Source organism: Chiloscyllium plagiosum, chromosome 24 (genome assembly GCF_004010195.1).
Source record: "Chiloscyllium plagiosum isolate BGI_BamShark_2017 chromosome 24, ASM401019v2, whole genome shotgun sequence".
Classification (NCBI taxonomy): domain Eukaryota; kingdom Metazoa; phylum Chordata; class Chondrichthyes; order Orectolobiformes; family Hemiscylliidae; genus Chiloscyllium; species Chiloscyllium plagiosum.
This window is the reverse complement of record NC_057733.1, coordinates 51,255,257-51,269,505: the sequence shown is the minus strand read 5'-3', so window position 1 is coordinate 51,269,505 and position 14,249 is coordinate 51,255,257. Positions and strand designations below refer to the sequence as shown.

The 14,249-nt window shown below is 40.1% G+C and overlaps 1 protein-coding gene across 1 annotated transcript; it reads right to left on the bottom strand.

Annotated features, from left to right (window-relative positions):
- Window positions 1-2,065: 2,065 nt before the first annotated feature.
- LOC122562357 (sterile alpha motif domain-containing protein 9-like) lies at window positions 2,066-13,648 on the bottom strand. The gene is made up of 3 exons (XM_043715234.1): window positions 13,469-13,648; window positions 7,407-7,491; window positions 2,066-6,150 (listed from the first exon to the last, which is right to left on the bottom strand). Exons 2-3 carry the CDS (start codon window positions 7,408-7,410, stop codon window positions 2,066-2,068), a joined length of 4,089 nt encoding a protein of 1,362 aa, XP_043571169.1. The 5' UTR covers window positions 7,411-7,491; window positions 13,469-13,648.
- Between the last annotated feature and the right edge of the window lie 601 nt (window positions 13,649-14,249).

The window sequence follows — 14,249 nt, the reverse complement described above, 5'->3', positions numbered from 1 at the left end:
ACCCTTATTTCATCCTCTTCTATCCTGGTGTCTTTGCTGGTGTTCAGGAATCCTCCAGATTTCTGAAGTTGTTTGAGTAGAGGTTTACAAAATTATGAGGGGCATGGATAGGGTAAGTAGACAAAGTCTTTCCCCTGGGGTCAGGGAGTCCAGAACTAGAGGGCATGGGTTTAGGATGAGAGGGGAAAGATTTAAAAGAGACCTACAGGGCAACTTTTTCACACAGAGGATGGTACGTGTATGGAATGAGCTGCGAGAGGAAGTGGTAGAGGTTGGTACAATTGCAACATTTAAGAGGCATTTGAATGGGTATATGAATATGAAGGATTTGGAGGGATATGGGCCAGATGCTTGCAAGTGGGACTAGATTGGGTTGGGTTGGGATATCTGGTCGGCATGGATGGGTTGGACCAAAGGGTCTGTTTCCATGCTGTACATCTCTATGAATCTATGACTCTGATTTGGTTCTCTAATTGTGGGGTCAGGTCTATCGCCACCTGTTGGAAAGTGTCAGTATCTGCAAGCAGTGTGTTCACTTTCTCCTGTTCGGTCAAAAATTATGTTAAGCATCCTTTGTCTGTAGGTAGGATAATGATATTTTTATCTTTTTTTAGTCTTTTTAGTGCTTCCCTTTCTTGTGTATTGAGTGTGTTTCTTTCCTTTTTCCTGCTTAATGCGACTGTCTGTCTAATGGTTTGCTGAGTTTCTTCTGTGAATTCATTGTCTTTCAGTGTTGTTTCTAAGGCTGCTAAGAAGTCTTTCTTGTCTGCATCCTGGAAGTTGTAATTTAATCCTCTTACTAACATGGTTTTTTCAGTGTCTGTCAAGGGTCAGTTTTGTATCCATGCTTCTGTGCGTGACTGATTACAAGAATAATAGACATTCTCTCATTTTACAGTAAAGGCCATCATTCGGTTATCACTCATGAATGTTGTCTTTGCATTAGGATAGAATGATTATTTGTTTACCACAGTAATCCCAACAAAACAGGCAAAAACATATCCGGAAACAACCCATCAACCATTCACACTTACATGTCAATATGATTAGAAGAATGCAAACCAGTATTGTCTCTCATCACCAGATCAACAGGAGAAGCTCTCTTTTTTTAACTTCTAAGTCCATTCATGAACCTATAGCTCCTCAATAACAAGTTTTATCAAAACATTTAGTTTCATTTAAGTGAGATGATATGTTGAATAGTGCTGCAACTGCTTGTCTGTTAGCAATGGGCTCAGTGAGCCAAATGGTAATTTCAGGTTACATGTATCGTTAGACATAGAAATGCAATAACACAGAAACGAGCCAGTAGTCCAATCAGTCTATGACAGAATTTATCTTCCATAGAAATGAATTATATAAATCACATTTATCACTCTGTTCCCATACCCCTTCAACCATCTATCTAAGGTAATTCTGGCATCATTTCTACCTAAGCTATTGAATCTGGAATTGAATTTCACAAGCATATAAATTTCTGGGTGAAGAGCTTTCCCCTTCTCCGTATTACACATCTCATATACTCAATCTCATTTCGACAATCCCCTTATTCTCATCTACTTGGCTACTGGAAGAAGTCTACCCCATCCCATCCTTCAATAAATTTAAACTTTCATTGCTCACAATTTGCATTATTAAATTAGATTAGATTCCATACAGTGTGGAAACAGGGTCTTCAGCCCACCCAGTCCACACTGACCCTCAGAAGAGAAACCCACCCAGACCCGTTTCCCTCTGACTAATGCAACTAACACTATGGGCAATTTAGCAAGGCCAATTCACTTGACCTGCAAATCTTTGGACTGTGGGAGGAAACTGGAGTACCCAGAGGAAACCCACGCAGACACAGGGAGAACATGCAAACTCCACACAGACAGCCAACCAAGGCTGGAATTGAACCTGGGACCCTGGTGCTGTGAGGCAGCAGTGCTAACCACTGAGCCACCAACTTATATTTTGTACTACCATAATGTGAGCTTTCCATTACATTATTCAATAATAAATGGTGCCTGTACAGCATTGAGTACTGTTAACCCCATAAGGCAAGTTAACCAATGCAAATTATTCATTCAAACTGAATGTCATAAGCAACACAGCCTCGCAATGTAAATCCTAAATAGAATGAAGCACTTGTGCTCCCAGGTGGTACCAAACATTTGGGGCCAGAGTGGATTTGAATCTTACTTTCTTGGCAGTGCCCTTGGACAAAAAGCTGGTTGCCTTCTGTCCAGCCCTCAATGCGTTGTAGCTTGTTTGGATTCACTTTCCATGGGTTACCACCTCCAAGGTATGTGTTGTGGACAAACCGCTGAAAGCCACTTCCAGCCCCTAGGAAAAAATGAGGGTGAGTAGATTTTCTCTTAGCCCGCACATCCTTTATTTTGGCATTGTACATGTTGTCCAAAATGTTTAATGCATCAATTAAACATGTATTGCTTTCTTCTCCTGAGTCATCATCAGCTTCAGCTTCTGGCCAGTACAATAGGACCTGTATGAAGTATGGGACAGGACATTGACCTAGAGCACTCAGTGCACACAGGGTATGGCTCAGGTCACAAAGTTCCTCTTTAGAAATCTTGTCTTCAGAAGGAGTGTATTTGTAGGAGTGGATAGCCAAGGCAATCTGTGATAAGATGTAGTTTCTCAGCTCAGTTTCATCACATTTATTAGTGCACAGCTGTATTATTTTAATTAACGTTCCAGGGGCTAAAGAAAAACATTTAGTGAGTTGCCCACCTCCCAGATGAAAAATTTCATGGCGTTTTAAAATTGGTGTTAGATGTTCCATGTTTTCTTGTTTCAGCAGTTGGTCTCTGGAATCTTCAAAGAAACAGAAGAAAAATAAGAATTGTTCTTCACTTTTTCTTAACTGGTCAAAATGTTTCTCTTCATTGTGTTTGTCAGGATAGAAGTAGGCCACGCGTTCATAAACTGATTCCATTGCTTTGCAAATGTTGTTGTGCAGTCCTTTTAGTTTTTGATGGAACTTGTGCCAGACTGTGTCTACTTCTTCCGGGATCCAATCTGTCAGTAAATATTTTATCAGGTTCATGTGGCATCCATTCTTGCTTTTAAATGTGTCAAGCCAAGGCAAAAGTTGCACAACATAACAACCAACTTCAACTTCACTGAAATAGCCTGCATTATTCCAGTCAGACTCTGCCTTGGCCATTTCTTGAGAATTCTGGAAAGCATCAATTGCCTTTAGTGCGAGCTCAAGTGGTTTTCGAAACCTTTTTGCAGAGGGCTGTTGTTCGTTTTGCTGTGCCACAGGGTTGATTGACTTACACCACCTCCAATATATTTGACCTTCTGTATGAAAAATATAAGAATTGGATGGTTGTAATGAGTGAGCCTTTTTCACCCATGTCTCAGCTTTTATAAACTTTTTCTCAAAACATAAAAATCGAGCAAATTGCTGAGCCACAAAGGCGTCCTGAGCAAAACATTCACAAGCTTTTTCCTGAACTTCTTCAGCCTTAATTTTACCCTCTTTTTCACATATATATGCAATAAGAGGAGGGAATGAAAGCTTGACTTTATCTGTGCTGTCTTTTCTTTGGACAAACAGTTGCCTAATAAATTTCTCTACATGCTTAGAGGACTGGTATTTGAAAAATACATTCCACTCAAGAAGTTTCATAACAATCTGACTTTGTGGGACCGTCAGCTGATTAAGTATTTCTTCTGCAACTTTACGATGTATTATCCGAATATACTGGAGTTCTGCTTCAGGCTCATACAAACAGGAGAGCAGACAGCCTGCTGCTTTTCTCAGTGTGCTCTCTAAAGAACGGAGCTGTGAGTGTTCACAGTGTGCATGTCGTTTTATGATTTTATCCCACTGAGATTCTGTAATGTATGAATCTTCCACATAATGATTTAGCAAAGCAAGACCTCCAATTAGATTAAGGACATCAGATGTCTGATTAATACTGGTCAGCAATTTCTTCACAGATTGTTGAAGATAATTTTGTTCATATTCTTTGCTCATTAGAACAAATGTAAGGATGGAATCTTCATCGTACTGCACTTTGAGTTCTTTCAGTTTATTGTTGAACAACATTTTCTCTTTGTCTGATAATTTATAATTAACATGCACAGTGTCAGATGCATTGGCAAATGTCTCTGATAATATAGATCTCTTGCAATGCAGTAGAATGAAGCTTGGTTTTGAAGAACAAGTAGCAAATGTTTGTCCTAGATTGATTTTCAAATCATCAATGTATTCCTCATCACAATCTTCAACAAGCAGAAGCACTGGTAACCTCTTGTCAGTCCTTTCATTGTTCTGTAATTGTTTTGCCTTAGCACAGACTGATGTTACATTGCTTGAAGTGTTGACAATTGCACATTTCAGTCTCTTTCTGAAGTCCCACAGGATGTAACGAGCCACAGTACTCCCTCCACTGCCAGGTTGGTGACTTATTGTCAAAGTGATCACCGGTTTCTTCGAATTTGCTCTCCCTAACACTTGATTCAAATGATTATGAACTTGTTGATATGCATCTCTTTTTATAATGTTACTACAAAGTCTGTTTTCAGCAAGCCAAAAATTCATCCAGTTGACTTTTCCACCCTTGTAAAAATGCATTTCCTTGGCTCTGATTTCTTTCTTCCAATCTTCATCATCTACGTTAACTTCTAAACAGCTGTATTCATCTGATCTCAGTACTTCAATGCAAGGCAGCAAATCTTCATATTCTGTATCATCATGTTGCAACTGTTGTGAAGATTGTATAGTCTGAATCATATTATCTAAATGACTAAGTTTTGTTCCTACAATACTCAGGTTATTAAGTGTGTCTCTATTACATGTATTGTCCAAAAGACTTGTCCAGCTATTATAATATTCTCTGTTTTGCACAATGCATTTTATGTGATTTTTAGCATGCATTCTAGCATAGAATTCACGAAATGCCTGTGCCACTAGCTGATTTGCTGCTGACAGCCAAAGAAAAAGTACCTCAAATGGCTCAGGGATTGCAGTGCAGAGCTGTGATATCATATCTACCAGGTGCTTCCCTCTTGCTTCCATCCAGGTGTTTGCATCAGAAGGTTTTTGCCAATCACTATGGCTTTGCCCATTGCAAAATATCCAGCTGGTTCGCTGAAAGGAATCCTTCATCACACAGTCAGCCAATGAATTACTCTCAGTGAAGCATTCATCTAAGGAAAAAGACCTGGCCTTGCAATCTGAATTATACAAACCATGTATCTTACCACTGGGGTCAAAATCTAAAACACAGAAAAACCTAATTCGTAGCAAAAAGCTGAGATTCTCTAAATCTTCCTCTCTGCAGCTGTCAGTGACTAGAATATACTTCACTTCATTATCCATATGTTGCTTTATACTTGTGAACAGTTCAGACAGTTTCCTGTATACATCATCTTTGGAAAGCTCTTCATCACGTTCTGCCTTTTCTCTTTCAAAATCTCTATCACGTATATACTCGGGTATATGTTGAATTGTTTCTGAAGGAATGCAGATTGAAGAAGCTCCTTCTCTTTTGTAGATTGAGTGATGAAAATATCTCAGAGCTCCTTTTTTAGACTTGCCAAGATCAGGAAGTTGCACTGTATAAAATGTCCCCTTCACCACTGACAGTGATGGAACAATATCAACTTCAATAACAAAACGTTGTTCTCCAATTCCATCACCAACCACTTCAACAAATCTCGGCGGACGAACTGAATGTTCAGCATGGGCATGATACTTTTTCAAAAAGCACCGTTTAATGTACACATCTCGTGCATTAACAAAGAGTTCTTTATTTTGGACAGGCATGCCCACTATCTCTCCATGTGCATACTCGTTACCATCCTCAATTCCGAAATGAATCGTCCCATTGCTTCTACAGTTCATACATGCAGCAGCAAACTTAATAACCTCCTTTGCAAATTTTATTTCCTGCTCGAATGCATCTCTCTTTGCAGCCAGCTGAAATGATTTAAACTCATGACATGGAATAATTAAATTTTTACTACCAGTTTCTGGTGGAAGTACATTTCCTTTTACATATTTAAATTCTGCATTTTCTTCGTCAAAGGGATGAGGGTTACATTGATTGTACCCTGTCGACTTTTCTTCCAGTACATTAGAAGTTGCTTCTGTCCCATTCAAAGAAGTTCCTTTTTCTGGGCATTTCTCTAAGAAATAAAGAGCTTTATTTATTTTAAATTATTTTAAATTAACAGTATTTAATCAAAATAAGTTTTCACTGTTAATATAACAATTGTAAAAGAGAAACAATGTTTACCTGGTAATTGTAGTGCTGAATATTTGAAATATTGCAATAGCTTAAGTTACCATGGTGCCATGATTAAACAAAATATGACACAGAAACAAGTCAGAAATATTAGGTGGAAGTGAGGACTGCAGATGCTGGAGATCAGTTGCATGAGCCCTTCTTCAGGAATGAGGAAAGTGTGCCAAGCAGACTAAGATAAAAGATAGGGAGGAGCGACTTGGGGGAGGGGCATTGGAAATGCGATAAGTGGAAGGAGGTTAAGGTGAGGGTGAAGAAGGGCTCATGCCCGAAACATCAATTCTCCTGCTCCTTGGATGCTGCCTGCCCTGCTGCGCTTTTCCAGCATCACATTTTCAGTTCAGAAATATTAGGTGACCAATGGTTTAATCAAAAAAGTGTGTCAGTTCAGAAGAGCTTTAAGCAGTGTCTTAAAGGAGGAAAACAAGGTGGAGAACTCTAGTGAGGGAATTACAGAACTTTGGGTTCAGGGAACTGAAGGCATAGTGGCCATCAGAGGAGTAATTCAGATCCTGGTTCGAGAAAGACATCAACTAAATATTTGTGGGGCTATAGGAGATTACAAAGGTAAGGAAGGGTGAGACCATGGAGAGATTTGAAAACACAAGTGAGAATTTTAAAATCAAGATACTACCTGAATGGGAACCATTGTAGATCAGTGAGCACTGAGGTGAAAGGTGAATGGGATTTAGTGAGAGTTAAGATTCCAGTAGCAAAGGTTTGAATAACAACAGATTTACGGTAGTGGACTGTGGAAAACCAGCCAACAGTGCATTGGATTAGTCAAAACTAAAGGCAACAAATTGCTTGAATGAGAATTTCAGCAGCAGATAAGCATGGTAACAAATGGTTACAAAGGAAATGGACACAAATATGTCGAGCTCATCTCAGGTCAGATCTCCTAAATGTTCACAGATAGAAAAATCTCCTCTTTAACAGCTGAAAGGTGTTTTCCATCAGATCATGAGTTTTCTGCATGATGCATTCTGTGAATAATTATGAGCACCTTACCCTCCTGCAGCCTGTTGTAAATGAAAATATATCCTATCCATACTTCTACAGTTGTTAATTTTGCGAAAAATGTGCTTACATAGCTGAAGCTCAGAAAATGAACAAGTGATTCACAAATGTACTTACCCATTCTTATTTTTCCAATCACCTAAAATCTGTTAAATCCTCAGGCCCTGATGGTGTTCATCCTTGGGTGTTAAAACAAAGGTGGCTGAGATAATAGATACATTGGTTTTAATTTTTTTCAAAATTCCCCTTATAATGAAAAGTAACCAACTGATTGGAAAATAGTGGATTCAGCTCTTCTACTCAAGAAAGGAGGGAGACAGAAAGCAGGAAATGACAGACCAGAAATCTTAACATCTGTCATAGGGAAAACGCTGGAATTTATTATTTAAGTCATTACAGTGGGACACTTAGAAAAGCTTAATGAAATCAGGCAGAGTCAACATGGTTTTTATGAAAGGAAAATCATGTTTGACTAATTTTTTGGAATTCTTTGAGAAAGTAACAAGTATTGGAAATAAAAGAAATGTAGATTTCCAAAAGGCATTTGGCAAAGTGTCAGGTCAAAGGTTACGATGCAAAATCTGTGATGTTGTAAGGGACACCATGTTAACATGGATAGAGGTTTGGTTAGTTAACAGGAAACAGTGTGTCAGTATAAATGGATCATTTTCAAGTTGATAGGATGTGACTAGTGGTGTGTCAGAGACTGTAAGGGGCCTCAATTATTTATAGCCTTTCTTATTAACTTAGATGGCCTCTTACTGAGATATTTGTATCATCGATAGTGACAGATGAGGTGCTGGAAGACTGGAGGTTGGCTAACGTGGTGCCACTGTTCAAGAAAGATGGTAAGGACAAGCCAGGGAACTATAGACCAGTGAGCCTGACATCGGTGGTGGGCAAGTTGTTGGAGGGAATCCTGAAGGACAGGATGTACATGTATTTGGAAAGGCAAAGACTTTTAGGGAGAGTCAAATGGCTTTGTGCGTGGAAATCATGTCTCACAACTTGATTGAGTTTTGAAGAAGTAACAAAGAGGATTAATGAGGGCAGAATGGTAGCTGTGATCTATATGGACTTCAGTAAGGTGTTCGACAAGGTTCCCCATGGGAGAATGGTTAGTAAGGTTAAATCTCATGGAATACAGGGAAAACTAGCCATTTGGTTACAGAACTGGCTCAAAGGTAGAAGACAGAGGGTGGTGGTGGAATACAGGGAGAACTAGCCATTTGGACATAGAACTGGGTCAAAGGGTGGTGGTGGAGTGTTGTTTCTCAAACTGGAGGCCTGTGACCAGTGGAGTGCCTCAGGGATTGGTGCTGGGTCCACTACTTTTCATAATCTATATAAATGATTTGAATGTGAGCATAAGAGGTATAGTTAGTAAATTTGCAGATGACACCAAAATTTGAGGTGTAGTGGGCAGCGAACAAGGTTACCTCGGATTACAACAGGATCTTGATCAGATGGGCCAATGGGCTGAGGAGTGGCAGATGGAGCTTAATTTAGATAAATGCGAGTTGCTGCATTTTGGGAAAGCAAATCTCAGCAGGACTTATTCTCTTAATGATAAGATCCTAGGGAGTGTTGATGAACAAAGAGACCTTGGAGTGCAGGATCAAAGCTGCTTGAAAGTGAAGTCACAGTTAGATAGGATAGTGAAGAAGGCAGTTGGTAGGCTTTCCTTTATTGGTCAGAGTATTGAGTACAGGAGTTGGGAGGTCATGTTGCGGCTGTACAGGGCATTGGTTAGGCCACTGTTGGAATATTGTACACAATTCTGGTCTCCTTCTTATCAGAAAGATGTTGTGAAACTTGAAAGTGTTCAGAAAAGATTTACAAGGATGTTGCCAGGGTTGGAGAATTTGAGCTATAGGGAGAGATTGAACAGGCTGGGGCTGTTTTCCCTGGAGCGTCAGATGCTGAGGGGTGACCTTATAGAGGTTTATAAAATCATGAGGGGCATGGATAAGATAAACAGACAAAGTCTTTTCCCTGGGGTGGGGGAGTCCAGAACTAGAGGACATAGGTTTAGGGTGAAAGGGGAAAGATATAAAAGAGAGCTAAGGGGCAACTTTTCGCACAGAGGGTGGTATGTGTATGGAATGAGCTGTCAGAGAAAATGTTGGAGGCTGGTACAATTGTAACATTTAAAAGGCATTTGGATGGGTATATGAATAGGAAGGGTTTGGAGGGATATGTGCCGGGTGCTGGCAGGTGGGAATTGATTGGATAGCGATATCTGTTTGGCATGGACAAGTTGGACCGAAGGGTCTGTTTCCGTGCTGTACGTCTCTATGAGATCAAGGTACTGAATGCACATTTGGTATGTCTATTGATGATATAATGTTAAGTATGAAAGTAAGATGTAAAGAGGACAGAGACACCCTGAAGGGATATAGATATAAATTATATGAATGAGGCAAAAATATAACATGGCCAAATGTACATTTGTCCACTTTGGCAGAAAGACCAGAAAAGCTAGATATTCTCTAAATGGACAGAGATTGCAGAACTAAGTCACCACAGTCTTACCAGACCGTAGGCCTTCCCTTATTAGAGAGAAATGACTGGTCATGGTTTAACCTGAGAATCAGCACACCTCAGGTACAGGGAGAGGTTGGTAAGGAGATTTCATCATGGTGAGCTCAGGCATGTGGAAATTGCACACCCTATTGGCATCACTCTGCATCACAAACCAGCTGGCCAGCAAACTGAACTAACTGACCCCCTCTACAACACAAACCAGCTGCCAGCAAACTGAACTAACTGACCCTCTCTGCATCACAAACCAGCTGGCCAGCAAACTGAGCTAACTGACCCCCTCTACACCACAAACCAGCTGGCCAGCAAACTGAACTAACTGACCCCCTCTACATCACAAACCAGCTGCCAGCAAACTGAACTAACTGACCCCCTCTGCATCACAAACCAGCTGGCCAGCAAACTGAACTAACTGACCCCTTCTGCATCACAAACCAGCTGGCTAGCAAAATGAACTAACTGACCCCCTCTGCAAGACAAACCAGCTGTCAATTCAGAATATCTCAATCCATGAATCACAGAGAGAGAGTATGCACGTACAGAAAGCGAACAGGAAAGCAAATGGAGTCTTTTTTTTGAAAAGGGAAATTAAATATATAAACAGCCAATGTTGGAAATCTGAAGTAAAACCAGAATGCGGGAGAAACTCAACAGGTCGGACAGCATCTGTGGAGAGAGACTGGAGAGTTTCCACTCCGATACCACTTCTGCAGAATGGTCTGTTCTGTTCTGATCTTCTGAAGAAGAATCAACCAGAACTCAAAACTTTAACTCCATTCCTCTCTCCACAGATACTCCTCAACCAAATGCCTTTCTCCAGCTCTTTCTGTTTTAATTTCACATTTAGCCAAAATTGTACAGAGCATTGATGAGGCCATATCTGGAGTAGAGTCAAACAGCACAGAAGTAGATTCTTTAGTCCATGCCAACCAGATATCCTAAATTAATCTAGCCCCATTTGTCAGCATTTGGCCTTTATCCCTCTAAACTCTTCCTATTCATATACCCATCCAGATTTCTTTTAAATGCTGTAGTTTGTACCAGCCTGCACCACTCCTTCGAGCACCACCATCTGTGTGAAAGAGTTACTCCTCAGGTCCTTTTTAAAGCTTTTCCCTCCCACCCTAAACCTATGCCCTCTTGTCTTAATCTCCCCATCCTTGGAACATGACATTGGCTATTTATCCCATCTATGCCCCTCTTGATTTTATAAACCTCTATAAGGTTGTCCCCTCAGCCTCCAAAACTCCAGGAAATAAAGCCCCGGTCTATTCAGCCTCTCCCTATAATTAAACCGTCCAGTCCCAGTAACATTCTTGTAAATCTTTTCTGCACCCACTCAAGTTTCACAACATCCTTCCAAAAGAAGGTTGACCAGAATTGTATGCAGTATTCTATAAGTGGCCTCACCAATGTCCTGTAACTCCTCAACATGGCTTTCCAAGTCCTGTACTCAATGCCCTGACCAATGAAGGCACACGTGCCAAAAGCCTTCTTCACCACTGTCTGACTGCGACTCCACTTTCAAGGAACTATGCACCTGTACCTCTCTTTGTTCAGCAACACTCCCCAGGGCCCTACCATTATAGGACTGTTTGCAGTTTCCTTATTGAAGAAAGAATATAAATGCGTGAGATGCTGTTCAAAGATTAATTTGACTGATATTTGAAAATGGAGGGAGGGGCTGGGGGAGCTTTTATCTGACAAAGAGAGGTTAGGCAAGCTTGGCATGAAGCCACTGAAGTTTTGAAGAATGAAGGGTGGAATATATAAGATCCTGAGGAGACTTGACAGGGCAGATGCTGGAAGGATGCTTCCCCTTGTGTGAAGGACTAGAACTGTTCAGAGTGAACATTTTAAAAATAAGGAGTTTCCATTTAAGTCAGAGATGAACAGGATTTGTTTCTCTGGGGCTTGTGATTCTTTGGAACCCAGAGCGTGGCAGACGTGCGGTCATTGAATATTTTTAAGGCAATTATAGATAGATTCTTGACTAACAGGGAAGTGAAAAGTTATCAGGAGCAAGCAGGATTATGGACTGGAATTCACAATTCCATCAGAGTCAAAGAGCTGAATGGCCTCCTTCTGCTCTCGATGCATATGTTTGTGTGACCCAATAAATACAGTTTTGCAATAAATCCTAACTTGAAAAATCAAACAGAAAGGATATTAGAGTGGAATCTACCTACAATCATAATTGGCCTCTTTCATCTATAATGACTGCACAAAAATTCATTTCCTTTAACCCATAATATCCATAAACAGCAATTGGGAAAGAAAATTTATAAAAAGCTTGTATTCATTCTAGCCGTTTCGCAGCTTCAGTACTTCCTCAGGTACTTTGTATCCAATGAGCTCTTCCATCACTTCCTTCTAAAATTCTCAGTGTTTTGCACCCCAAGCATTTCCACCTTCGCTGCCATGCTATCTTCCAAGTCTTCCCTGGGAAATATCAATGCCATCCCAACTCTGACTTTAAATGGGTATAGGAGTACTGCAGATGCTGTACACCAGTCTAAATGTGTGGTACTGGAAAAGCACAGCCGGTCAGGCAGCATCCGAAGGACAGGAGAGTCAACGATTTGAGCAGAAGCTCTTCATCAGGAATGTGGGGTGTGGTGGTGTAGTCTGTTGTACTGTAAATACATGGTGGCCAGGTTTAACACAGCAACACACAGCTACGGGATAATTGAGAAGATAAGCTGCAGGTTGAAAAATAATGTATTTACATTTTGTTTAAATGGGCAGAAACCTTTGAAGAGTTTTGATTAAGCAAAGCCAGAAGTGAAAGGTGAAGTCACCACAGTCTTACCAGACCATAGGCCTGCTCTCATTAGAGAGAAATGACTGGTCATTGTTTAACCTGAAAGTCACTACACCTCAAGTACAGGGAGAGGTCGGTAAGGAGATTCTGTCATGCGTGTGGAAATTGAACCCACCTCGTTGGCATCACTCTGCGTCCACAAACCAGATGGCCAGCAAACTGAACTAACTGACCCCCTCTTAAAGTCAGAATTGGGATGGTTTTGACATTTCCCAGGGAGAAGTTTGAAGCTAGCTTGGTGGAGAAGGTCAGTATGTTTAGAAGGAAGTAATGCTGTTAAGGGAAGGATAGTATTAAACTGGAGTGGGTTCAGAAAAGATTACCCAGGAATGGAGGGTTTGAATTATGAAAATAGACTATAGAGACTGGGACTTTTGTCACTGGAGTGTAAGAGGTTGAGGTGTGACCTTATAGAAGTTTATAAAATCATGAGGGGCATAGATAAGGTGAATAGTAAGGGTCATTTTCCTAAAGTGGGGAGTTCAAAACTAGGGAGCTTTTTTTTTAAGGTGAGAGGAGAAAGATTTAAAAAGGAAATGAGCAGCAACATTTTCTACACAGAGAGTGATTTGTGTGTGGAATTAACTGCCAGAAAACATCATGGATGCAGGTACATTTACAACGATTAAAAGACATTTGGATAAGTTCATGAAAACGAAAGGTTTAGAGGGATATGGGCCAAGTGCAGGCAGGTGGGACTAGTTTCTTTTGGGAACATGGTTGGTATGAATTGGTTGGACTGAATGGCATGCTGTATGACTCTGTGTATTCGCATATCATAAATATATTGTTCAAACGCGCAAAAACTTACCAGTATGGAACATTCCCCCAAACAAAACCTTACCAAATAACCATCGAGACTTTGTTAAAACAGCATCTTGTTCAAAAAACATCAGAAGTTGAAAAATCCGTTCAAGGAAGAATAGTTTTAAAAACTTGCATACATAAAAAGAAACCAAAACTTGGAAAAAAGTTTCAAATGATTCAGAAGTTCCTGTCACCGTGCAGCAGAAAGAAAACACTGAGATTAAAATGAAATGAATTGCTTATGAAATGTTTGCTCCGCCCTTTTGCAGATTGAGTAGAACAAACCTTTGCAAAAAGCAGAAAAATTAACCCTTTCTAGTGAGTTACTTTTTCATTTGCCACACAACCTTTGTATTGTGTGTGAATTTATATATTGAGAGTTATTAAATATTAAATTTCTAAATTAATGTAAATCATCAAACAAATTAACCCATTGGACTCCTATGTAGAGTGAATTTTTGATGTTTTTTTTTAATAATCACAGTCCATGCTTTCCAGGATCACATCAGTATAAGGAGGTAAGAGCTCTCTACATAGTCTGCGTTACAGAGAGAGAAGAGAGAGTATTCAGAGATCCAGTTAGCATCTTTAGGATGCAGAAATTTTGCCAAGCAACCACCTTAAAGGTACTGCATCTGATTTAAAGGTCCCCTGGTTGCAAAATTTCTCAGCACATAAAAATTCCCTTAATTTCAGCCTTCAATAAACCTGACAGCTATTTCTAAAGGGGGACCAAATTGTCTGGGTTTGCCAATTTACAAATTGAAAAACAATGCAGCCAAGAA